The sequence below is a fragment of the Phocoena phocoena genome, chromosome 7, assembly GCF_963924675.1.
Source record: "Phocoena phocoena chromosome 7, mPhoPho1.1, whole genome shotgun sequence".
NCBI classification, from domain to species: Eukaryota; Metazoa; Chordata; class Mammalia; order Artiodactyla; family Phocoenidae; genus Phocoena; species Phocoena phocoena.
The window spans coordinates 42,426,140-42,453,939 of NC_089225.1; the positions used below are offsets into that span (position 1 = coordinate 42,426,140).

General features: G+C 38.1%; 1 protein-coding gene across 6 annotated transcripts in view; it reads left to right on the forward strand.

Moving 5' to 3' along the window:
- The window catches only part of PKP4 (plakophilin 4), a 169,104-nt gene that overhangs the window by 85,114 nt on the left and 56,190 nt on the right, over positions 1-27,800 (forward strand). For 4 of the 6 annotated variants that reach the window (XM_065880987.1, XM_065880992.1, XM_065880988.1 and 1 more), the window contains exons 4-5: positions 18,963-19,094; positions 19,205-19,395. In XM_065880987.1, the coding sequence (XP_065737059.1) occupies positions 18,963-19,094; positions 19,205-19,395 (323 nt within the window). The remainder of the gene's footprint in view (positions 1-18,962; positions 19,095-19,204; positions 19,396-27,800) is intronic. The other 2 variants (XM_065880989.1, XM_065880990.1) reach the window with 1 other exon arrangement.

A 27,800-nucleotide genomic window follows, 5' to 3' on the forward strand; every position in this document is an offset into this window, starting at 1 on the left:
GCTCCCCAAATACTTTAGTGTTAGGGAAATACAACTCTAGTAATTCAACTGTCCTCACCACAGCGACATTCATAATTCACACCTGATAACTATACTTCATCCCTTACTGCTGCCCAAACTCATATTCCAACCTGGGAGTTTTACTTACCCTTTTTCCTTTTGCAGGGAGGGGGAAGTATATTAACTTTCAAACACAGCCAACACAACTGATATTTATTCTACTCTCTATTACTTTAATTACATTAACGTTTCTTGTGTGTTTTCTTAAATTTGCCTACTTTTCAACCATACTTAAGGTATTTAAATTGTAACCATGGCAATAAGCTCTAATGATTAGGGTAGAAAATTGAAATTTAATTGTATGAATAAAAGATATAAATCTTATTGGTTTCATATTCCTTTTTCTGAGCAGTTATAGATGCCCTTTAGAAGTTTGATTGTAAGTGAATGGGATGAAATGACAGTTTTGCTGCTACTTTTCCTGTAAAGTTTAACTGTTATTTTCTCTTTACCAGTTTGCATGCAGAGACCCTGAATGTAATATGAAAATAATCTTGTTTTTAGAATTTGGCAGTCCCACCCAGAATGAGGTAGGGGTGGCTTATAAGAAAATACTTAAAGGGTCTTTGGTCTATTTTGTCTTTGGATAGGTCTTGACAAAAGAAACATCTTTATTCAATTATCTTGGTTTCCTAAATAAGAAAGGATTATTTGAAAGGATTTAGGATTGAAGGTCTGTTATTGTTCCTCATTTTTCTTTAATATTTTGAACATTACTTGAAGACAGTTTCTCTACCTTTTGTGTGTGTGGTTTACTACAAATTTGGCTTGAAAAGCTTTTCAGCCATAAGGTGAATTGTTAGCAAGGCAATAGTTTGATCACTACCTGGGAGTGATCCCTGCCTACTCAGGAGTTTTCAGCAATATTCCATTGAAATGCCAGAAATTGAGACCAACTGCTGAATTTGTTTTTAAGTAGCTTAACTTACTGCAGAGTCATTTTCTAAGGAAAAGCTCAAGATGCCCTAGGCAGAAAAGATTTTCATTTATATGATTCAGTTCAGGAGAATCAGCTTACTTGTGTTTTCTGGTTGGTTGATTGGTTGGTTGGTTGATTTTTGATTTTTAACTTGTACCAAGGATCGCAGGCTGTTGCAAAGCAGAAAGCCAAGGCCTTGGACACTCAAAGAGATAACCTCCCAAAGTGTGGGGAAGAATCATCCATTCTACAAAACATTTTTATTTTCCTAGGCTGATTGGGAAGGAATCTTAAGGAGAAGCTCCCCTGGACATAATAAAGTTGTTTTAAGCATATACGCTTTATTGTTATCTTGCCCTTCTGTTGCCGTCTCTCTTCATTATTCTGTATTTTCTAGCTTACCAGCATTACATGTCTGCTCTCTAAAAACATAAATGGACCTCCTCTTGTCTTTTATGAAGAGGAGAGTTTATTATTTTCTGTTGTGGCTTTGCTCTTTCCTTAGCCTTGCATTTCTTATGACCTTGGGTTTTGTGGGTGTGTTTATGTATACTCTGCTGAAAAAGAGTGAAGAGGGAATGTTGTCTTAGGGTTCCTGTTTCCTCTTTTGTTAGTGTGCCATTTTTCCACTAGTCATGTCTTCATATCTCTTACCAATGTATGTATTTGTACAGTCTCTTACGTTCCACCAAAATTTGAGGTAACTTTTAAGAACCCATATAATAAAATAGAAAAATAAACTCCAGAATCACAGAAAATATATATTAGAATAATAGGTAAAGACCCGAAGAAAGTGAGAATGCAAATTTATGCACAAGTAATTATACTTCTTCATGATGGAAAATATTATATTATGGAGGATATCTTTTAAAGAAAAAAAGCTTGGACTTACCTCTCTTTTAAGAAAAAGCACACCAATTCAGTCATAAAGATAACCAAACACCATGTGCCCTACCTACCAGAAAGAAGCTGTTGAAGCCATAAATTGAGTCCTTTTGTCAAAGTGATCATGGGTTGTTACTTAAATCCTCCAGCCACATCCTGTAAACTTGTGAATTTGTGAATTTTGTCACAAATCACAATTTCACAGTTTTTCTGTTTCGGGGGAAAATTACTAGAATCTAGGCAGTTGCCAGTTTTAGTACTTGTGTGTAAAATGAGGGGAGGGGAGCAGCATCAGCCTGAGAATCTACCCCTCCCCTCCTCTTCCCTGCACATTAGGACAAGGAGCAGCCTCCAGAGCTGGAGTGCGCTGTCTGTCCCCACAGTAGGAAGTTATATCATGCATATTCATAAATAGAATATTAAATTAGCAATCATGGATAAAGGACTATTATTTTACTACAGATTTTGAATGTTATGATTTATTATGACTAAATTGTATAAATGACAAAATTTTATTTCTGCTTCTCTTCCAAATACCAAGAGGAATATGAATTTCTGTTAATATTGGCCTTGGGGTCCCAAGATTTTCCTCCCCTATTTTTTCAGACCTTTTTTAGTAACATAGTCATTATAGTCTTCCTACCACAATTGCAGTGCTGTAGCTTCCTAATCACCACTTTTTCATGTTTTGTTACAAAAGTAAGTTATGCTTTTGTGTGTGTGTTTTTTTGTCTATTTGTTTATTTTGGCATGCTTCTTTTTTTTAAAAATATGTTTTTTAATTTTTTTTTTTTAATTAATTAATTTATTTATGGCTGTGTTGGGTCTTCGTTTCTGTGGGAGGGCTTTCTCTAGTTGTGGCAAGCGGGGTCCACTCTTCATCGCCGTGCATGGGCCTCTCACTATCGTTGCCTCTCTTCTCTGTGGAGCACAGGCTCCAGACGCGCAGGCTCAGTAATTGTGGCTCACGGGCCCAGTTGCTCCGCGGCATGCGGGATCTTCCCAGACCAGGGCTCGAACCCGTGTCCCCTGCATTCGCAGGCAGATTCTCAACCACTGCGCCACCAGGGAAGCCCTGGCATGCTTCTTATTTAAAATAAATTGTCTAGAAGAATTTGGAGTAAAAGGTAAAAATTTCCTTCATTGCCACGTCTACCCATACCATGGCTGTTGCCCCACATACCTACACAAACACACACACACACACACACACACACAGAAAACCTGAGGGGTGTGTGTGTGTAAATATCCACACATTTGCATTTGTTTTGTTTTGTTTTTAATACAATGAGGATATGTTATACATTGTTCTATGACTTAAGTGTTTTTTTCCTTAACAACATAGTAAAACTATGCATGTGTTTCTGTGTCAATTTATAAAGATCTGCCTCCTTTTTAATGGCTATCTATTGTTTAGAAAATTGATGTAACCAGTCCCTTATTAGTGAATATTTTGTTTTTTCCAACTTTGCCCTTTGACAAGCAGTGGTAAAATTTTTCACTGCACATCTGAGTGTCTCTGCTGATTACATTTTTAAGGGGAACTGCCTGGGCAAGGGTGTATACATTTTTATTTTGGCAAATAGTGTCCAATTGCCCACTGAAAATGCTTAGCAGTATGTGGCGGGGGGGAGATTTTTCCTCTACCCTCTTAGGTTAAGTAACTGGGGGCCTGTGAATTTAACTGACAGTAGACAGATTAATAATAATTTTTCAAAAACCCTAAGTATTCATATGCATATGAGAACTCACAAAAGAAATAGCTCCCTAGGGACTTCCCTGGTGGTCCCATGGTAAAGAATCCGCCTTCCAGTGCGAGAGACACAGGTTCACTCCCTGGTCAGGGAACTAAGATCATACATGCCGTGGGGCAACTAAGCCCACGTGCCACAACTACTGAGCTCACACACCTCAACTAGGAGCCTGCGTGCCGCAAACTACAGAGCCCACACGCTCTGGAACCCGTGCCACAACTAGAGTGAGAAAATCTTCATGCCACAACTAGAGAGAAGCCCACACGCAGCCATGAAGAGCCCACACGCCGCAACGAAAGATCCCATGTGTCTCAATGAAGATCAGCATGCTGCAACTGAGACCTGATGCAGCCAAATAAATAAATAAATAAATATTTTAAAAATTAAAAAAAAAAAGAAGTAGCTCCCTCAATGACTAGGGTTGGGGGCTTATATACCTAACTTAGGGGAGAGGAAGCAGGCGAAAGAGGCTTATATGGGAAGAACAAGTGGATTTCTAGGGGAGCAAACAGGAGATAGGACAGTTTGTGAGGATGTTTGTTTACACAGGTGCAAGTGGTCTCGCCGATTTTTTTTTTTTTTTCATTCCATAAAACTCCCCCAGAAGGGATCCATGACAGCCTCACTCCCAGGACTTTTCTGCTTTTAGTGAAATAAGGGAAGCTCCAAAAAGGCTTCCTTCTGCATCTGTTGAATCTCAAATATCTTTAGTTTAGAATAATCTTCATGCCAGCTCTCAGGGTCCAAATAGGTCCCCACAAACATATATTCCTACCTATACCAAGTGTCATGCCTATCATGCTTCCCATGCTACCAGAGGGTAGTAACATACGAAGTGTAAATCCTCATGAGTATTTAAAAAAATTGCTTCAAATTTCCCTGTATCATAAGCTCTGTCTACCTATTAAATAGAGTAAAATCATTTACAGAAATAATTATTAAATATTCATTAAATCAGAACATTGCATGGAAACTTCAGCATACCACTGACCATTCTATTATTTGATTCATTCTTACGGAAATTGGAGACAAGCCTGATCTTGGAATTTAATAAATTTGTCATGATACCTATCAGCTTTGGTTTCTTCTCTTTTCATATCTGTCTCAAAATTATCAGATACATTTTTCTGTCAACAAAAATGCAAAAACGATTACCAAAACAAGCAAGAAATACTATCACTATTAGAGGTGATTTGGGTACCAACACCTCACTCCAGAGGTGCCCAAACTTTGCTGCATGTTACAATTGCCTGTGGAGCTGTTAAAATATTATTCCCGGCCCTCCTGATACACAATTAAATCCAAAAGTCTGGGGCCCAAACCAGAAATCAATAGTCTTTAAAGCTCCCCAGTTGATTCCACTCTGCAGTTTGAGAACCACTGCCTTACTCATAGTTAAATCAACTTAGTTACTAGTAATTAAAGAGAGGAATTAAAATTTTATCCCGCTTGTCCTATACAGATTTTATTTCAGGATCACCAAATAACCCTAGTCACTACTGGCTATCTAAAGAGTTCTTAAATATGCCAAAGAATTCCTGCTGATAAATGTAGAAAGAACAATAAAATTAGAAAAATCACCAATTGACAGCCCCTAATGAAATCACTCGTTCAAGCAAAGATTGTCAGTGTATGCAAAAACCTCTATATTCTCAATCCTAGCTGCACATTGGAATCACCTTGGGAGTTTTTTAAAATCCTGATACTCATACCACAACTTGGGCTGATTGAATTGGAATCTCTGGGCATGGGACTCGGCAGTAGTTTCTAAATTCTATGCCCTCCATTTCCACGCCAGACAACCAAGTTGTGCAGTGTGCAACCAAGGTTGAGAATCCCTGCATTAGTAGAAAGAAAGATGGTGAACTTGAAAATACAAAGGTCAGGCTGCCACCACTTGAACTGGCTGCTTGATCTGAGCAAATGTAAAAGTTCTGATGTGACGTCATGTGAAGTACACAGCACTGTTCATGAAGTATTCTAACCACAAAAGTTTGACCTGAAAGCTTTTAGCTCTAAATTTCTGCTTACAGGAAAAATTGAGGTTTGAAGATGTGTAAATGCCACCGCGAGAAAGCCATCCAACATTTAGAATGTGGCGCATCCTATGAGTTTATTGCTATGGTTCCAGCAGTGAGCCAAGAAAATGAAAATGAAGGAATGGGAAATCCTTTCTAGATCGAAAGAACTTAAGTAACAATCAAAAACGCAATCAGTGAACCTTATTTCAGCCTGACTAGTACAAGCCACTGAAGAAAGACATTTCTGAGACATCAGGAAAATTCTGAATATGAACTCATTATACAGCATTATGGAATAATTGTAGTTTTGTGAAGTCCTTATTTTATAGAGCTACAAACGGAAGTATTTAGAGTTCTGATCATCTGATATGAGAGGTCTGTTTTAAAATTCTCTAACAGAAGAAAAGAAAAAGATAAATGGATCATAAAAGTGTGGTATAATGTAATTATGAAATCTGGGGGGTTGTTAGTTATACTTTTCTCTGTTTTTATATATGTTTGAAAAGTTTAATTTTAAAAAATTTAAATAAAGCGTTCAAAATAGTGGGATTTAAATCGTACATCAGAGTGACGTGTTAAAGCCAGTAAGCTGTTGCCCATACTCTGAAGACTGGTCCTAACAGAAATGAAACCAACTATGAGACAGTGACATGTGCTCCCCAGCCAGTGGGTGGTACTTAATTTGAGTTTCCACATAGATGGGATTTTGTTAAAATTCTTACTAAGCAAAATCACCTGTAGCGTGCTGGGCATCAGCTTAGAACTCCACATTTATCACTCTGTGCCAGCAAATAAGAATATTAGCGTTTAGCTTTAGCCAACATGTATCTTTATGTTCCTGAGCAAGTTATTCATGACGTATGAACACATCCCCCAGAAGCTTAAATATTGTTAGTACTTCATGTAAAAATCAAATATCCAGCTTTAGCCTTTAACATTTTATGTTTAATTCAAACATGTCAAATAAATATTTAAATTTTCTCATGTTTTTAGTGATACGTGAAGAAATAATCTATTAACTAGCTAAAATAAAATAGAAATTGTAAAGTCCGAAATCTGTTTTTCCATTACCACCTCCTCAACACAGAGCCCCACTTCCTTAGCTTACAATTGTTACTTTGGGAAACATTAAAAAGGCTACCATCTATAACTCCACATTTCATTTTTATGCCAAAGTTAGCCTACATTTAGCTTTATCTTGATAATCTTTACCAAAATAGATAATCCAGTAGAAAAGTACAGAAAAACCTGGTTTCACAAGACCCATTCATTTCTTTTAAAGGTGAATATGTATGGAATTTTTTAGAGAAGGGTTTTTTTTGGTTTCCTTTTTTTTTTTTTTAACAGAAGAAATGTATCTCCCACTATCAAATATTTTCATTTATATATTTGGTAACATCTTTTCCCCAAAAGGAACAAAATTTGTCTTTGGAAAAATATTTGACTGGTTTTTGAGCACTTATTTTCCATAGACTACACTTTTTACCTCACAGCAAGTCCCTTATTCTTTGTTCAGCTTTACTCGTTAGGAAGTGAGAGCCCTCTGGCCTTTTATGAGCACCGCCTGTTAAACTCGGACACTTTGCAGATGTGATCCATTTCTTTTCATCTTCGTATTTCTAAACTTCTTGTTTTTATAGTTTTCCTTTTATAGGGATAATAGACTATGAATTTTTTATGGCAAGTTTAATAACTGTATTTTAGTTAGTACCCAGACTAAAAATACTTAATAAACACTCATCTTAATATGACTACTTGTGGAAATTCCTATTTTTCCCCTAAAAATTAGTTTTAATCATTTTGAATCCCTGAAGAGAATTCAGGAATTTTAAAATGTTTTTGAACAGGAGAGCTCTCTGGTGGCATATAAACCTAAAATATTTTTCAGATTTGTCATTGTAGAAATCCAAAGTACTTTATACCAGTTTATACAGATACGAAGTTTGTTTAAACTATGAAATTCAGTTCAGGTAGATGAGCTTCTACAGTGGATTTTAAGGCAGACTAGTTGATGTTTAGAGCAAGGTTTAAAGTGAACTAGAAGGTACGTCATTAATAATGGTTTCTATTTTCCAAGGCTTTTCACACAGTGTTTTCCGTATGACTAAAAATTTTAGGGCCATTGTCTTATTAATATTTAAGAGATAGTATAAGCATGCATAAGATCCAAAAATCTAGATATATCAAGAGAACCAGACTAGAAATAGCTTCAAGAAACATGGTCTTCTGCTCGTTCTAAGTCTTTACTTCCATTAAAACCCAACTTTGAAAGAATATCATATGTATGTAGTAGTTTGTAGTTGGGTCAGCAAACTCCAAGTATCTGTAGTATTCTTAAGATATCAGTCAATATCCATCTCTATCTTATGTGGGTTAAAGAATTGCTCTTATGCTTCATGCTTCCATCACCCTGTTTACATTTTCACTCTGAAACAGGATTTCCCAACGTTCTCATTGCCTCCAATAATAAAGTTACCTGCTGTAGAAATGAGTCTTGTACATCAGAGAAGCTACTGAAGAGGACAAGTCTTGGGGACTATTTTCCAGGTCCGCTTCCAGAATTTGGCTGAGAGCTTTACTTCTTAGCCATTGAAGGCACTGGAATATTTCTGCAGCCGCTCTGTGGAAAGTAGACTCCCTTCTGAGCCTACGGTGCTACTGGAAGTGAGAGTCCCAGGGCCAAACAGGAAGCTGAGTCCCCGTAAGACTAAATTCTCATATTTTTCACAGTGTTGCACCTGAGTGTGATAGCCTGACTTCAACTCATAGGCCAGAGTTGGAAGAAATGTGACATACCCATTTCCCTTAACTGTCAAAGAAAGTATCATCTGCCTTAACATTGTGTGCTATTACCATCCCAAGATCCCTGCCAAAACCCACACTGCACTGCCTTTTATGTAAGGGCAAACCCCTAAACGCTATAGCAACTCAGGACAAGGAGAATCTAGCATAAGGTTGCAGCCTGCTGGTTTGTGAAAGACTAGTTACAGGGTTATACATACTAAAAATCTCCTTACTGATCCCTAGGTTCCTGTTTCAGTGGTGATTTTACACACAGTGTAGACCTCTGTCATTTCATATAACAAACAGACACACAGATTAACAAAGCAGAGTCATTTTAAGAATTTCAAGTTCTTTAAACAAGCCTTAGACCTTTCACTGAGCATATTTTTATGTGTACTTGGTATGTATTTGGGAGGTACATCACAGAAAAGATAAAATAATTCACTTTGTATTTCATCTTTTACTGTGAGCTTAATGGGATGGGTAATGTAACAGATTTTCATAGCCCTACACCATTATTGTCCCTTACTTTTCTTAGCTGCGGCCTTCTACTTTTTCTAATTAATTGCCCTTTTTTGGGTAATATTCAGGCAGTCAGATGAAATGTAGCAGACAAGAAGGACCATGCTTCCACAAATCTCCCACTCTTAATCACAGATGGAGATTATTTCATTCCACCTTGAAGCTTATTCAAGTTCTATATTTGTAGACATTCATTTTCTTGAAAGATGCTAATTTGATGTTTGAAAATCTCCCATAGTATATTTCTGGTGTCCCAGGAAACATGTTTGTGATTTTTTCAAAAAGGTAGCACATGTTCTTCAGTACCCAGATTAAAGAAGTAGTGTTCATATTCTGTTTGCCATTTTTACTCTTAAAAATCTCTCAATTTCATGTTCTGATTGTGCTAAACAGCATGCCAGCTGTTTAATTGTAGTTTACAGCATTGATCATAAAATGATGAACCCCATCCTGTAAGTCTCTGTGGGTTTCTCTGGTAAATTTGACTAGTATCTGCTTCCATTCCACAAAGCAGACGTTTTTAAAAGACATTTATTTGAAAGATTGCATAAGTAATGCATAATTAGTAATTGTGACACACCACACTACAATAAGGTTTACTTTATTCAGTAATTAGGAAATGACCCGTTTGTATATCTGAGGTATAGTAGCTGTGTGTACATACATTTATGTGGGTGTATACGATTTGTGAATTACAAGTTTTCAAAGAAACAGTAAATAATAGCAAAAACTATCTTGAAAACAATTTAATTTCCTTTTAGTGATTCAGAAGAGATTTCAGTATATCTTTTTGTCTTTGTAGGTATACATTATCATTGGACTCTACTATAGAAGTAGAAAAATGACTGAAGACCTTATTCACAGTATAGAATTTGGTTGTTTTACAGTTCATATTAAATAAACCTCTTTAACCAACTTTGTAAAACTGTAACTTTTATATTTACTGAAATATAAAGCACAAAATAGGTACCCTGTACTCTAAACCCAGTCATTTAGGTCTTCAAATTAGATTTGGGGTACATGGGGATTTAATATTTTAGTGTTCTAGTTAACATCTCTGTGTCCTTTTCTGTATCCTGTTGCATTGCATTTAAAACTATAAGAAACATAGGCTTCCCTGATGGTCCAGTGGTTAAGACTCTGGGCTTCCACTGCAGGGGCACGGGTTCAGGGAACTGAGATACTGCATGCCACACGGCACAGCCAAAAAGTAAGTAAATAAAAAATAAAAGTATAAGAAACAGATACTAACATTTAGAGGGCAGATGATCATATTACTTGGGGATAATTTTGTTGATTTCGTTTGTGTTTGCATTGAGATTCTAATTCTGTTAAGTTTTACTGTTAGGGTGACCAGTATGGAATAATGTATCTTACAATTTGTACTTGATCTGTGTAAGATTATTTATTTATTTTTTTAAATTAAAGCATAGGTGATATACAATATTATATTAGTTTTGGGTGTACGACATTGTGATTTGACATTTATATACATTACAAATTGATCATAATAAGTCTAGTAACTATCTGTCACTGTACAGAGTTATTGGGATATTGTTGATTATATTCTCTTTTTCTATTTACTACATCTTTATTGGAGTATAATTGCTTCATGATACTGTGTTAGTTTCTGTTGTACAACAAAGTGAATCAGCCATATGCATACATGTATCCCCATATCCCCTCCCTCTTGAGCCTCCCTCCCACCCTCCCTATCCCACCCCTCTAGGTCATCGCAAAGCACCGAGCTGATCTCCCTGTGCTATGGGGCTGCTTCCCACTAGCTATCTGTTTTACGTTTGCTAGTGTATATATGTCCGTGCCACTCTCTCACTTCGTCCCAGCTTACCCCTCCCCCGCCCCATGTCCTCAAGGCCGTCCTCTACATCTGCATCTTTATTCCTGCCCTGCCCCTAGGTTCATCTGTGCTGTACATTATGTCCCCATGACTTATTTATTTTATAACTGGAAGTCTGTACCTCTTAAGCCCCTTCACCAGTTTTGCCAACCATCCCCCCACACCCATCCCTTGAGAGCTAATTTCTTTCTCTGTGTCTATGAGTCTGTTTCTGTTTTGGTTTTTAGCTTCCACATATAAATGAAATCATATGGTATTTGTCATTGTCTGACTTACTTCACTTAGCATGATACCCTCTAGGTCTGTCCGTGTTGTGGCAAATGGCAAAATTTCATTCTTTTTTATGGCCGAGTAATATTCACAAGAGGGAATACCACATCTTTACCCATTCATCCACTGATGGACACTTGGGCTGCTTCCGTATTTGGCTATTGTAAGTGATGGTGCAGTGAACATATGAGTGCATATATCTTCTCAAATTAATGCTTTTATTTTCTTCAGATAAATATCCAGAAGTGAAATTGCTGGATCATATGGTAGTTCTATTTTTAATATTTTGAGGAGCCTCCATACTCTTTTCCATCATGGCTGCGCCAATTTACAATCCCACCAACAGTACCCAAGGGTTTTCTTTTCTCCACATCATCACCAACACTTGATTTTTGTCTTTTTGATAATAACCATTCTGACAGCTGTGAGGTGATAGCGCATGTGGTTTTGATTTATATTTCCGTATGGTTAGTGATGTTGAGCATCTTTTCATGTATCTGTTGATCATCTGTATGTCTTCCTTATAAAAATGTCTATTCAAGTGGGAGGGAGGGAGACGCAAGAGGGAAGAGATAGGGGGACATATGTATATGTATAACTGATTCACTTTGTTATAAAGCAGAAACTAACACACCACTGTAAAGCAATTATACTCCAATAAAGATGTTAAAAAAAAAGTCTATTCAAGTCCTCTGCCCATTTTTTAATTGAATTATTTCTTGTTTTTTGGTTTTTTTGATATTAATTTGTATGAGTTCTTTATGTATTTTGAATATTAACCCCTTAACATATATATCATTTGCACATATCTTCTCCCAGTCAGTGGGGTACCTTTTCGTTTTGTTGGTGTACGAAAGCTGTTTAGTTTGAGGTAGTCTCGTTTGTTTATTTTTGCTTTTGTTGTCCTTGCCTGGGGAGACAGATCCAAAAAAATATTGCTAAGACTGGTGTCAAAGAGTATACTGCCTATGTCTTGTTCTAGGGTTTTATGGTTTCAGATCTTACATTTGAGTCTTTAATCCATTTTGATTTTATTTTTGTACGTGTTGTGTAAAAAAAAAAAAAAAAGTGACCCAGTTTCATTCTTTTGCATGTAGTTATCCAGTTTTCCTAACACCATTTATTGAAGTGACTGCCTTTCCCCATTGCATATTCTTGGCTTCTTTGTAGTAAATTAATTGACCATATAAGCATGGGGTTTTTTGGATTTGTTTGAGAAGGATAGGTCTTAACTTTTCTTTTGTTTTGTTTGTTTGTTTGGTAGAATTCACCTGTGAAACCAGTCTGGGCCTGGGCTTTTGTCTGTTGGGAGTTTTTTTTTATTACTGATTTAATTTCATTGCTAGCAATTAGTCTGCTCAGATTTTGTTTCTTCCTGATTCAGTCTTGAAAGATTTTGTGTTTCTAGGAATTGATCCATTTCTTCTGATTTGTTGGCGTGTAATTGTTTGAAGTAATCTCTTACAATCCTCTGTGTGGTGTCAGTTGTAACTTCTCCTGCTTCATTTCTGATTTTATTTATTTGAGTCCCCTCTCTGTTTTTCTTGATGAGTGTAGCCAAAGATTTATCAATTTTATCTTTTCAGAGAACCAGCTTTTAGTTTCATTGATCTTTTCTACTGTTTTTATAGTCTCTATTTTAGTTATTTCTGCTCCAATCTTTATTACTTCCTTCTTTCTGCTAACTTTGGGCTTTGTTCTTTTTCCAGTTCCTTTAGGTGTAAGGTTAGATTATTTATTTCAGAATTTTCTTGTTTCCTGAGGTAGTCCTGTATCACTATAAACTTCCCTCTTAAAACTGATTTTGCCTAGTCCCATAGATTTTGAAATATTGTGTTTCCACTTTGTCTCAAAGTATTTTTTTATTTCTTCTTTGATTCCTTCATTGACCCATTGGTTGTTTAGTTGCATGTTGTTTCGCCTTCAGGTGTTTGTGGTTTTGCCAGTTTTCTTCTCGTTACTGATTTCTAGTTTCATACTATTATGGTCAGAAAACACACTTGATGTGATTTCAGTCTTCATAAATTTATCGAGACTTGTTTTGTGGCCTAACATGTGATCCATCCTGGAGAATGTTCCATGTGCCTTAGAAAAGAATGTGTATTGTGTGTGTGTGTGTGTGTGTGTGTGTGTGTGTGTGTGTGTGTGTGTATACACACACACATTAAGTCTATTTGGTCTAATGTGTTGTTTAAAGTCAATGTTCCCTTATTGACTGTCTGGTTGATCTGTCCATTGATGTAAGTGGGGTGTTAAAGTCCCCTATTATCGTATTGCTGTCAGTATCTCCCTTTATGTATTTAGGTGCTCCTGTGTTGGGTGCATAGCTGTTTACAAGTTATGTCCTTTTGTTGGATTGATCCCATTATCATTATGTAATGCCCTTCTTTGTCTCTTGTCACAGTCTGTATTTTAAATTTTATTTTGCCTGATAGAAGTATTGCTACCCCAGCTTTCTTTTCATTTCTCTTTGCATGGAACATCTTTTTCCATCCCTTCATTTGTGTGTTTGGATCTGAAGTGAGTCTCTTGTAGGCAGCATATATATGGGTCTTGTTTTTTTAATCCATTCTGCCACCCTATGTCTTTTGACTGGAGCATGTTGTCTATTTCCATTAAAAGTAATTATTGATAGGAACATACTTATGGCCTTTTTTTTTACAGTATGCGGGCCTCTCACCATTGTGACCTCTCTCGCTGCGGAGCGGTGGCTCCAGATGCGCAGGCTCAGGGACCATGGCTCAGGGACCCAGCCGCTCCACGGCATGTGGGATCCTCCCGGACCGGGGCACAAACCTTTGTCCCCTGCATCGGCAGGTGGACTCTCAACCACTGCGCCACCAGGGAAACCCCATGGCCATTTTGTTAATTGTTTTCTGGCTGTTTTTATACTTCTTCTATGTTCCTTCCTTCTTCTCTTGTTCTCTTCTCTTGTGATTTGATGGCTTTCTTTAGTGTAATGTTTATATTTCTTTCTCTTTATTTTTTGTGTATCTGTTACAGGTTTTCGGTTTGTGGTTCCCATGAGTTTTATATATAACAGCCTATGAATATAGCAGTCTATTTTAAGTTGGTGGTCACTTAAGTTTGCACTTTCTAAAAGCACTACTTTTTTTACTCCCCTCCCTGAACATTTTGTGTTTTTGAGGTCATATTTTATTTTTATTTTGTGTATCACTTAACTCATTCTTTTAGATATAGATGATTTTACTACTTTTGTCCTTTAACCTTCATACTGACCTTTTAGGTGGTCGATCCACTACTTTTACTAAATGTTTCCCTTTACCAGTGCTATTTTTTTCTTTCATCTTGTTCATTTGTTTGTTTGTTTCTAGTTATAGCCTTTTCTTTTCCATTTAAAAAAGTCCTTTTAACATTTTCTTAAGACCAGTTTAGCGATGATGAACTTCTTTAGCTTTTACTTGTTTGGAAAACTCTTTATCTCTCAATTCTGAATGATAATCTTGCTGGGTAGGGTATTCTTGGTCGTAAGTTTTTCCTTTCATTATTTTGACTATAGCATGCCACTCCTTTATGGCCGGTAAAGTTTCTGCTGAAAAATCAGCCAATTGCCTTATGGCATATTAACCCTTGTATGTGACTTTTTGTTCTTCTCTCTTTAACTATGGCCATTTAATTATGTCTTGGTGTGGATCTCTTTGAGTTCATCTTATTTGGGACTTTGTGCTTCCTGCATCTGGATATCTGTTTTCTTCCCCAGGTTAGGGGAGTTTTAGCCATTGTTTCTTCAGATGGATTTTCTGTCCTTTTCTCTCTCTCTTCTCCTTCTACAGACCCTGTAATGTGAATGTTAGTTGACGTTGTTGCAGTAGTCCCTTAAACAATCCTCATTTTTAAAATTCTTTTTCCTTTTTGCTCTTCCTTTTCAGTGATTTTCACCATCCTGTCTTCCATATCATTGATATGTTACTCTGCATCCTCTAATCTGCTGTTGATCTCCTCTAGTGTGTTTTTTGACTTCAGTTATTTTATTCTTCAATTCTGATTAGTTCTTTTTTATATTTTCTCTCTCTTTTTTGAAGTTCTCCCTGAGTTCATCCATTCTTCATCCTAGTGACCATTCTTCATCTTTATGACCATTATTTTGAACTCCACCCGGTAAATTGTTTATCTCCATTTTGTTCAGTTCTTTTTCTGAGTTTCTGTCTTGTTTTTTTCATTTGGAAGCTATTCCTTTGTCTCCTCATTTGTCTAACTCTCTGTGTTTGTTTCTATGCATTAAGCATATCATCTATTTCTCCTGAAAAGGTGGTCTTATATAGAAAGTCCCCTGTGAGGTCCAGTATCACAATTCCTCCTGGTCACAAGAGCCAGGATATCCAGGGCTACCCCTGTGTGTGCCCTCTTGTTGTGGTTAGACCACTATTGCTACAGGCACTCTGGTAGGCTGGGCTCACCCCCTTGGTCCAGCCAGCTGATAGGTTTTTCCTCAACTGCTGCAGGCACACTGATGTGTGGGGCTGGTCCCCAGCTCAACTGGCTGCAAGGCCAGCCGGAACTGTTGCAGACATGCTGATATGCTGAGCTAGCTCCCTGGAGTGAGAGCCACTTTGGAGGGGTGCCAGTGCTGGCTGGGGCTACCCACTGGCTGGGGCAGAGTGAGAACCACTTTAAAGGGGCCCGCTGGGGCAGGTGGGTTGTGCAGGGCTGGTCCTCAGGAACACCTGGGGAAGGTGCACAGTGTTAGTTAGGTTGAGAAAAGAGAAACAGAAATGGCAGCTGCCAGCAACAGGTCAGCCAGGGGGAAGGAAAGTGAAAAGAAGAAAAATGGCATCTGACAGTGTTTCCATTCCCAAAGAAAGTTCCACCAGATACCTGCTGTCTGGCACATACCCCCAGATTAGTCAGTGAATCTCCTTCTCATATGACCTCGATGCTTTTCAAGCTGTTGCTTCTGCCCTGGTACCTGGAACAGGTGAGTTTGTGTGTGAGCTCTTTATGGGCAGAGTCTTGGTTTCCCACAGCCCTCTGGCTCTTCCAGACTTAAGCCTTGCTGGTTCTCAAAGCCAGACGTTATGGGGGCTTGTCGTCCTTGTGCAGCTCCCCTGGTTTGGGGAGCGTGACGTGGGACTTGGGTCCCTCGCTCCTCAGGGGTCCTCCACGGTTGTAATATCTCTCCCGTTTGTGGGTTGCTGCACTAAGTGTGTGCGTTCTGACTAGACCGTGTATCTTCCCCTCCTACCCATCTCAATGTGGACTTTTCTTTATATCCTCAGTTGTAGAAAATCTGTTCTGCTAGTCTTCAGGCCATTCTCAGACATGGTTGTTCTATCCGTAGTTGCAGTTTTGTGTATCCGTAGGAGGAAGTGAGCTCAGGATCCTCCTACTCTGCCATCTTGATCCCATCAAGATTATTTTAAATAGCTTCTCTTAGAAAAGAGTGTAAATGAGCACAATTGCTTGTCACCTGGTTTGTGAGAAAATGTTCCATTGGATAAAGAGACAAAATTGCTGAAGTACAGATTTTTAGCGTGTCTCTTTTTATTTTCTTATTTAAATAATATCTCCTAATGGTTAAAAAGAGAGAGACATACACAGAACTCTAATGGTTTTGGTTTCCATGGTGATAATTTTTCAGATTCTGACACTGCATGCCACCTAGTGTTTCCAAGCCAAGAGCTCTGATGTAATGGTATCCCAGGTTTTATCTTGTACTAAAGCTGAAGCTAGGAGCTATCTAAACGTCTTTTTCTTTTTAAAAGTGGCCCACTTTTCCATTATGCCAATTCTTGAAACTGCCAGATTGGTGCTTCCATGTCTATAGTTTGTTGCCATTTCCTTTGTGATTTTCCGGTGTTCCGTTCCTGGATGAAATAAAGGTGGATTACTACCTAGCTCTGATTTCAGGTCCTCTCTTGTTTAGCTTCTCTGAGGCATTCCATCCCCTGTAAAACTCTTATAACCTAGCAAACTATGTATTTTACTTAGTCCCGAATGAAACGCCTTCAAGAATTGCTGTGTTAGAGTGTTTAGAACTGTGGAAAGACAGAAGACTTATAAATGAAGCAGATTACTCTTCACTATTATCAGCCTGATACAGACTTAGATCATGTTTCCGTGTGTACCAGGGAATCCACATACAATCTGAAATCTGTATTGAAATTCCAAACTTAAGAATTCAGAACTATCACAGAGTTCTGCTACCTAGAAGTGTAATGTCAAATGATAAACCTAGAGACAGGGTCATCAAAAACCTATATTAAGAATGTCAGCAAATCTTTCTGGAGGCTAGGAAACAAAACCTTGGATTGAATCTGACATCAAGTTAAAGGTTTAGAATGTGGCATCCCAGTTCTCCTGTAAACCCTATATTCCCTTTCCAAACTAGCTTGATCAGCAATGCCTAAAAGTTTTACTTTGCTTTTCATAGACAAACCTTATTGAACACAATAAAGTAAAGCCCACAGCACAATGCCAGGCATGAATCAGTGCTCGATAAAGAGAAGCTGCTATTCTTACTGGGAATTTGTTTGTTCAATAAATATTTACTGAGCACCTACTGAGTGCTATGCACCTATCCTAGGCACTGAGGATACAACAGTAAACAAAGCAGACAAAAGTCCCTGCCTGCTTTGAGCTTACAGTCTAGTGGAGAGAGATGGTGATAAGTGCTATAAAGAAAGGGCAAACTGGCCTCCTGTGGTAAGTGGATACTGCTTAGATATTACTTCCTTTAGGAAATTTTTCCTAAGCTCCTTTCCCCCGACAGTAACACAAACATGTGCATGCACGGTGACACACAAACACTGTATCTTTTCTCAGCTGCATGCTTAGAGCCTGGCATATAGTAGGGCCTTAATAAATAGTTAAAGAAAGAAAGTCAGAAAGGAAAGACTAATTTCAATCCTTAGGATTGTGTGTTAAACTCAGAATGTGATACCGATTCAATTTAAATCTGTAAAATGAGAGTGAAGTGGCATTCCTGAAAAAAAATGTTTGTTAGCAGCATGAGGGTTAAACTTGAGGAAAGAAAGACTTGTCATGAATATAATCAGAATATGCGCAAATATATTTTGAAGAACCTAGAGGAAAGAGAACATATTTGATTAGAACTGGGAAAAGGCAGTAAAAGCTACACCACCTAAATTTACAGCATAAAGAAGAGGTTGGAATCGGGAAGAAGATAAGTTGTTTTGTTTTGTTTTTTAAGTTCAAGATGGCAAAATGATGCAGTTGAAAATAAAACAAGGTAATGGGCGAGACAGATTTGAGTAAAGAAAGCAATAATGAGGTTAGATTTGTCTATATTCATTTTGTAAAGACTATAAGAATAAAATAAGCAAATGGGTAAGAAATTTAAATTTCCATTGTTGGCAGTTCTGAAAACTCTGCACAGAGTTCCTTTGATTTTAGATGATATGAAATGTGACATAAAAAGCTAGCCCTACCTTCAGAGGTTTCATCACCAAGCTCAATAATGTGAATATCATGCAAGTTTTCATTTCAATAGTTTGAGATATGGAGGATCTTTTTTTACATAGTCACCCTTCTCATTCCATCTGTTAATCCTCTTGGAGGAACTCACCCTGAGAGGTGAGTTTTCCAAGGGGTAACAAGGTCAGTTTTCAGATTTTAATTTAATGTAGTATGTAAGTTAATTTGTGGCTGGTAATCAGGATGAAAAACATTCATGAAATTTAGCAAAATATATTAATAAACTGAGCATATGGAACACTTTCATATAGAAAAGAGTCCAAATGTGCAGTTTAAGGTGAAAATAGTCTTTTATTAACTTGTATGAAGTCTTGAGTTAATAGTCTTGTATTAAGATTATAAGACATTACTGACAAATACCTGAACCCTTCTTTTAGCAAGTTTTTATGTATTATTTTCATTGAGTTTAGCTGATTAAACTTATCTTCTTCCAGATGTGCCAAATACTGGTGTAAACAAACCTAGAGCTTCGGACGCTGTCCATCCCAATAACTATCTCATCAGGACAGAGCCAGAGCAAGGAACCCTCTACTCACCAGAACAGACGTCTCTCCATGAAAGTGAGGGTCTGTTGTATTATCTTTCAAGTATTAGATTTGCTTTTAATGTTTCCATTTTGAAAATGAGCATCAGAAGTGTAAAATGAAGATATATTCTGCTGGTTTCATTCCTTCAGGATCATTGGGTAACTCAAGAAGTTCAACACAAATGAATTCTTATTCCGACAGTGGATACCAGGAAGCAGGGAGTTTCCACAACAGCCAGAACTTGAGTAAGGCAGATAATAGGCCACAACATTCATTCATAGGATCAACTAATAACCACCTGGTGAGGAATTCAAGAGCTGAAGGACAAACACTGGTTCAGGTAAGCCAAATACATCTCGATCTTTTTTTAAAAAATGGACTCATTTTACACTATGAGTCCATGATGTTGATGAAATTTTACGCTTGAAATCTAAAACTGCATTAGTTCCTATTAATGAATTCTGATAAATTCTAGACATTGGAGAGTAATTTTTCTGTAAGCAGCAAGTTTGGCATGAGGGGAATAGTCCACGGAGAGTGTGAGAGGATTGGGTGGAATGTTCTAGTCCCTGAGGGTTTATGAGTTCCTAAAAATACTAGAGCTAAAATATGCTGTAAAGAGTTCTAGAGGGCAAAGCACTATTCCCACACCTGCACAAAATGGGACTGGCCCATTCTAACCAAAGTTTTCGCCTTCATCATTGGAATTGTTCTCTGAAAACGTATTAATTTGCTTTGCTAGAATATAGATATTCCTGCCGATAGGGAGCTACTATATAGAAGCATAACTATTCTGTTAAGGTTTTCTTACTTGATAGTCAAAAATAATAATGCATATGTATTTACAAAAACTCCTTAACTCCTCACTCACTGCCACTTTATTCACCTCAGTCCACCAGCATATGCCAGAATTAATAAAAGTAATAGGAGTCCCGAGTGGCAATAACTAGTGAGGATCTCTCTGTCCAAGTACCTCCGTGATTTCTCTGGAGCTGAAAAATGGCAAGATGATCAAAGAAGTCAGGCGAACCCTAAGCTTCTCTTAATGCGATACAGGAAGCCCTGAAGGTACACACAGCAGTGGGCCGGCATTCGCAATGCCAAAGGAGAAACACAAAACAACTTTGGCTCAGCAATTTAAGGGAAACTTTTAAGTATTAAGAGACATTTCTGGGGCTTCCCTGGTGGCGCAGTGGTTGAGAGTCCGCCTGCTGATGCAGGGGACATGGGTTCGTGCCCCCGTGCGGGAGGATCCCACATGCCGCGGAGCGGCTGGGCCCGTGAGCCATGGCCGCTGGGCCTGCGCGTCCAGAGCCTGTGCTACGCAACGGGAGAGACCACAACAGTGAGAGGCCCGCGTACCACAAAAAAAAAAAAGAAACATTTCTGTATTAAAACAAACACAAATATGGTGCATGAATTTTAAGGTAAGACAGGAAATCTTGTGCCCATAGCAAACTACTTCCAGCTGCAGACCCCTCTGCACCAGCTCCATTCCTCAGATGGTACATTTACTCGTCTGCTGTTAGGGATGCTCTGATGAAACACTGGGAAACTTCGGACTAAATGCTTACAGGAGTTCATCTGCTTAGGTGAATTTCTATGTTGGCAGGTCTAAAGTCACACTTCCGAATAATAATTAATTACACAGATTGTCTATTTTGCCCCTAAGAGTGGCCATGAGACCTTTTCAATTTATTTATTTATTTTTTAGCTTACAGTAAGTTAATTTTGTTCCTGGAGATTGCAAGACCGTCTTTAAAACTGAACTTGCATGTATTCTGGGGAACACAATTTCTAGATATCTGGGCCAAGTGTCATCCCATTTTGATAGTAAACAGCTTATGTGTGGGATTTTTAAAATTATCTTTAACACTATTAGGAAACCCCAAGTACAGATTTTAATTTTCCAACTGCCTACTAATTTTTTTGTTTTGTTTTGTTTTGTTTTTTCTTTTTTAACATCTTTTTTGGAGTATAATTGCTTCACAATGTTGTGTTAGTCTCTGCTGTATAACAAAGTGAATCAGCTATATGTATACGTATATCCCCATATCCCCTCCCTCTTGCATCTCCCTCCCACCCTCCCTATTTCACCCTTCCAGGTGGTCACAAAGCACCGAGCTGATCTCCCTGTGCATCATGGCTGCTTCCTATTAGCTATCTATTTTACATTTGATAGTGTATATATGTCAATGCTACTCTCTCACTTCATCCCAGCTTACCCTTCCCCCTCACCGTGTCCCCAAGTCCATTCTCTACTTCTGTGTCTTTATTCCTGTCCTGCCCCTAGGTTCACTGGAACCTTTTTTTTTTTAGATTCCATGTATATGTGTTAGCATACAGTATTTGTTTTTCTCTTTCTGACTTACTTCACTCTCTATGACAGACTCTAGGTCCCTCCATCTCACTACAAATAACGCAATTTCATTTCTTTATATGGATGAGTAATAGTCCCTTGTATATATGTGCCACATCTTCTTTATCCATTCATCTGTCAATGGACACTTAGGTTGCTTCCATGTCCAGGCCATTGTAAATAGTGCTGCAGTGAACATTGTGGTACATGTCTCTTTTTGAATTATGGTTTTCTCAGGGTACATGCCCAGTAGTGGGATTGCTGGTATATGGTATGGTATGGTAGTTCTATTTTTAGTTTTTTAAGGAACTTCCATACTGTTCTCCATAGTGGCTGTACCAATTTACATTCCCACCAACAGTGCAGGAGGGTTCCCTTTTCTCCACACTGTCTCCAGCATTTATTGCTTATAGATTTTTTGATGATGGCCATTCTGACCGATGTGAGGTGATACTTCATTGTAGTTTTGATTTGCATTTCTCTAATGATTAGTGATATTGAGCATCCTTTCATGTGTTCGTTGGCAAGCTATATATCTTCTTTGGAGAAATGTCTATTTAGGTCTTCTGCCCATTTTTGGATTGGGTTGTTTGTATTTTTGATATTGAGCTGCATGAGCTGCTTATATATTTTGGTGATTAATCCTTTGTCAGTTGCTTCATTTGCAAATATTTTCTCCTATTCTGAGGGTTGTCTTTTTGTCTTGTTTATGGTTTCCTTTGCTGTGCAAAAGCTGTGAAGTTTCGTTAGGTCCCATTTGTTTATTTTTGTTTTTATTTCCATTTCTCTAGGAGGTGGGTCAAAAAGTATTTTGCTGTGATTTATGTCAAAGAGTCTGCTGCCTATGTTTTCCTCTAAGAGTTTTATAATGTCTGACCTTACATTTAGGTCTTTAATCCATTTTGAGTTTATTTTTGTATACGGTGTTAGGGAGGGTGCTAATTTCATTCTTTTACATGTAGCTGTCCAGTTTTCCCAGCACCACTTATTGAAGAGAATTCTTTTCTCCATTTTATATTCTTGCCTCCTTTATCAAAGGTAAGGTGACCATATGTGCATGGGTTTATCTCTGGGCTTTCTATCCTGTTCCATTGATCTATATTTTCTGTTTTGGGGCCAGTACCATACTGTCTTGGTTACTGTTGCTTTGTAGTATAGACTGAAGTCAGGGAGCCTGATTCCTCTAGCTCTGTTTTTCTTTCTCAAGAGTGCTTTGGCTACTTGGGGTCTTTTGTGTTTCCATACAAATTGTGAGATTTTTTTGTTCTAGTTCTGTGAAAAATGCCATTGGTAGTTTGATAGGGATCGTGTTGAATCTGTAGATTGCCTTGGGCAGTGTAGTCATTTTCACAGTGTTGATTCTTCCAATCCAAGAACATGGTATATCTCTCCATCTGTTTGTATCATCCTTAATTTCTTTCATCAGTGTCTTATAGTTTTCTGCATGCAGAAAATTTTTGCATTCCTTGTGGGCCTCCATTAGGTGTCCACAGTTCTCTTGTCCTTTCTCAGTCACGCATCACACACCTTCTTGGTCTTTGGGCAGGCACAGCAGGGCTTCAGAGGCTTCTTCTCCTGCGACTCAGATGGGGCAGGGCTTGTGGCCGCCAGACCAGGCATTTTTCACACCAAAAGCAGCAACTAGCAGAGACATCCTAAACGCCAGCCTCCGCAAACACCGCCGATTAGCCCGCAATCTTTTGTCTCCTTAGGTAGGTTTATTCCTAGGTGTTTTATTCTTTTCATTGCAGAGGTAAATGGGAGTGTTTCCTTAATTTCTCTTTCAGATTTTTCATCATTGGTGTATAGGAATGCATGAGATTTCTGTACATTAATTTTGTATCCTGCTACTTTACCACATTCATTGATTAGCTCTAGTAGTTTTCTGGTAGCATCTTTAGGATTCTCTATGTATAGTATCATGTCATCTGCAAACAGTGACAGCTTTACTTCTTCTTTTCCGATTTGGATTCCTTTTATTTCTTTTTCTTCTCTGATTGCTGTGGCTAAAACTTCCAAAACTGTGTTGAATAATATTTGTGAGAGTGGCATCCTTGTCTTGTTCCTGATTTTAGAGGAAATGGTTTCAGTTTTTCACCATTGAGGACGATGTTGGCTGTGGGTTTGTCATATATGGCCTGTAATTGTTGAGGTAAGTTCCTTCTATGCCTACTTTCTGGAGAGTTTTTATCATAAATGGGTGTTGAATTTTGTCAAAAGCTTTTTCAGCATCTATTGAGATTATCATATGATTTTTATCCTGCAGTTTGTTAATATGGTGTATCACATTGATTGATTTGCATATATTGAAAAATCCTTGCATTCCTGGGATAAACGCCACTTGATCATGGTGTATGATCCTTTTAACGTGCTGTTGGATTCTGTTTGTTAGTATTTTTGTTGAGGATTTTTGCATCTAGGTTCATCAGTGATATTGGTCTGTAGTTTTCTTTTTTTGTGACGTCTTTGTCTGGTTTTGGTATCAGGGTGATGATGGCCTTGTAGAATGAGTTTGGGAGTGTTCCTCCCTCTGCTATTTTGGAAGAGTTTGAGAAGGATGGGTGCTAGCTCTTCCCTAAATGTTTGGTAGCGTTCACCTGTGAAGCCATCTGGTCCTGGGCTTTTGTTTGTTGGAAGATTTTTAATCACAGTTTCAATTTCAGTGCTTGTGATTGGTCTGTTTATATTTCTATTTCTTCCTGGTTCAGTCTCGGAAGGTTGTGCTTTTCTAAGAATTTGTCCATTTCTTCCAGGTTGTCCGTTTTATTGGCACATAGTTGCTTATAGTAATCTCTCATGATCCTTTGTATTTCTGCCGTGTCAGTTGTTACTTCTCCTTTTTCATTGCTAATTCCGTTGAGTTGAGACTTGTCCCTTTTTTTCTTGATGAGTCTGGCTAATGGTTTATCAATTTTGTTTATCTTTTCAAAGAACCAGCTTTTAGTTTTATTGATCTTTGCTATTGTGTCCTTCATTTCTTTTTCATTTATTTTTGATCTGATCTTTAGGATTTCTTTCATTATGCTAACTTTGGGGGTTTTTGTTGTTGTTCTTCTTCTTTCTCTAATTGCTTTAGGTGTAAGGTTAAGCTGTTTATTTGAGATTTTTCTTGTTTCTTGAGGTAGGATTGTATTGCTATAAACTTCTCTCTTAGAAATGCATTTGCTTCATCCCATAGGTTTTGGGTTGTCATGTTTTCATTGTCATTTGCCTCTAGATATCTTTTGATTTCCTCTTTGATTTCTTCAGTGACCTCTGGGTTATTTAATAGCATAGTGTTTAGCCTCCATGTGTCTGTATTTTTTACAGTTCTTTTCCTGTGATTGATATCTAGTCTCATAGCATTGTGGTCAGATAAGATACTTAATATGATTTCAATTTTCTTAAATTTACCAAGGCTTAATGTGTGACCCGAGATATGATCTATCCTGGAGAATGTTCCATGAGCCCTTGAGAAGAAAGCGTATTCTATTGTTTTTGGACGGAATGTCCTATAAGTATCAATTAAGTCCATCTTGTTTAATGTGTCATTTAAAGCTTGTGTTTCCTTATTTAATTTCATTTTGGATGTTCTGTCCATTGGTGAAAGTGGGGTGTTAAAGTCCCCTACTATGAATGTGTTACTGTCAATTTCCCCTTTTATGGCTGTTAGCATTTGCTTTATATATTGAGGTGCTCCTATGTTGGGTGCATAAATATTTACAATTGTTATATCTTCTTCTTGGATTGATCCCTTGATCATTATGTAGTGTCCTTCTTTGTCTCTTGTAATAATCTTTATTTTAAAGTCTATTTTGTCTGATATGAGAATTGCTACTCCAGCTTTCTTTTGATTTCCATTTGCATGGAATATCTTTTTCCATCCCCTCACTTTCAGTCTGTATGTGTCCCTAGGTCTGAAGTGGGTCTCTTGTAGACAGCATATATATGGGTCTTGTTTTTGTATCCATTCAGCCAGTCTGTGTCTTTTGTTTGGAGCATTTAATCCATTTACATTTAAGGTAATTATCAATATGTATGTTCCTATTACCATTTTTAAATTGTTTTGGGTTTGCTCTTGTAGGTCTTTTCCTTCTCTTATGTCTCCTGTCTAGAGAAGCTCCTTAAGCATTTGTTGTAAAGCTGGTTCGGTGCTGCTGAATTCTCTTAGCTTTTGCTTGTCTGTAAAGGTTTTCATTTCTCTGTCAAATCTGAATGAGTTCGTTGCTGGGTAGAGTAATCTTGGTTGTAGGTTTTTCCCTTTCATCACTTTCAGTATGTCCTGCCACTCCCTTCTGGCTTGCAGAGTTTCTACTGAAAGATTAGCTGTTAATCTTACGGGGATTCCTTTGTATGTTATTTGTTGCTTTTCCCCTGCTGCTTTTAATATCTTTTCTTTGCATTTAATTTTTGATAGTTTGATTATTATGTGTCTCGGTGTGTTTCTCCTTGGATTTTTCTTTTGTGGCACTCCCTGTGCTTCCTGGACTTGATTGACTATTTCCTTTCCCATGTTAGGGAAGTTTTCAACTATAAGCTCTTCAAATATTTTCTCAGGCCCTTTCTTTTTCTCTTCTTCTTCTGAGACCCAATTCAAATGTTGATGTGTTTAATATTGTCCCAGAGATCTCTGAGACTGTCCTCAATTCTTTTCACTCTTTTTTCTTTATTCTGCTCTGCAGCAGTTATTTCCACTATTTTATCTTCCAGGTCACTTATCCGTTCTTCTGCCTCAGTTATTCTGCTATCAATTCCTTCTAGAGAATTTTTAATTTCATTTATTGTGTTGTTCATCATTGTTTATTTGCTCTTTAGTTCTTCTAGGTCCTTGTTAAACGTTTCTTGTATTTTCTCCATTCTATTTCCACAATTTTGGATCATCTTTACTATCATTACTCTGAATTCTTTTTCAGGTAGACTGCCTATTTTCTGTTCATTTATTTTGTCTGTTTGGTTTTTACCTTACTCATTTATCTCCTGCATATTTCTCTGTCTTCTCATTTTGCTTAACTTACTGTGTTTGGGGTCACCTTTTCGCTGGCTGCAGGTTCATAGTTCTTGTTGTTTTTGGAGTCTACCCCCAATAGTTGAGGTTGGTTCAGTGGCTTGTGTAGGCTTCCTGGTGGAGGGGACTGGTGCCTGTGTTCTGGTGGGTGGGGCTGGATCTTGTCTTTCTGGTGGGCAGGCCACGTCCAGTGGTGTGTTTTGGGGTGTCTGTGAACTTAGTATGATTTTATGAAGCCTCTCTACTAATGGGTGGGGTTGTGTTCCTGTCTTGCTAGTTATTTGGCATGGGGCATCCAGCGCTGGAGCTTGCTCTCCGTTGGGTGGAGCTGGGTCTTAGCATTGAGACTGTGATCTCTGGGAGAGCTGTTGCCGATTGATATTATGTGGGGCCAGGAGGTCTCTGGTGGTCCAGTGTCCTGAACTTTGCTCTCCCACCTCAGAGCCTCAGGCCTGACACCAGGCCGGAGCACCAAGACCCTGTCAGCCACATGGCTCAGAAGAAAAGGGAGAAAAAAAGAAAGAAAAATAATAATTAATAAAATAATAGAAAATAATTCAAATTTAAAAATAAGAAAGCAATTTGAAAAACACGAAGAGAGCAACCAAACCAATAAACAAATCCACGAATGATAACAAGCACTAAAAACTATACTAAGATAAACATAAAAATCAGAAACAAGTCAGTCGCAGACAGCAAACCCCAAGTCTACAGTTGCACCCAAAGTCCACTGCCTCAATTTTGGGTTGACACATTGTCTATTCAGGTATTCCACATGTGCAGGGTACCTCAAGTTGATTGTGGGGATTTTATCCACTGCTCCTGAGGCTGCACAGAGAAATTTCCCTTTCTCCTCTTTGTTCGCACAGCTCCTGGGTTTCAACTTTGGTTTTGGTCCCATCTCTGCATGTCGGTCACCCTCAGGCTTCTGTTCCCGCCCAGACTGGGTGGGGTTAAAGCAGCGGCTGATTAGGGGGCTCTCGCTCACTCACGCGGGGGGATGGAGAGGTACGGTAGTTATAATTGGAATGCAGGGCGAGGCTTCGTTGGCAGAGGCCGGCATGGTGTTGTAACAGCCTGAGGCACACTGTGTGTTCTCCTGCCAACTAATTTTTAAACTCCCTCTTTCTTGCCTTATTGTTTATTTTCAGTCACCTTCCCTCCCCAGATCTTCTCCTTTCCATGGCTATTGCCTTCCCAGAATTGTTGAGTTTGAGCACCCAAGTGTTCTCAGAGCAGGTGTTTCAGCCAGCCAACTGCTTATGACACGTGGAGACAAAACATGTTTCTTCTTATGGCATCTAAGAGTATACAAAGTCTGTGACTCATCCCTTTTCTTCCTTTATTGCCCCAACTAAAAGTGAAAGGGGGTTGATGACAGCTGTACTCTAGTAGTCACTAA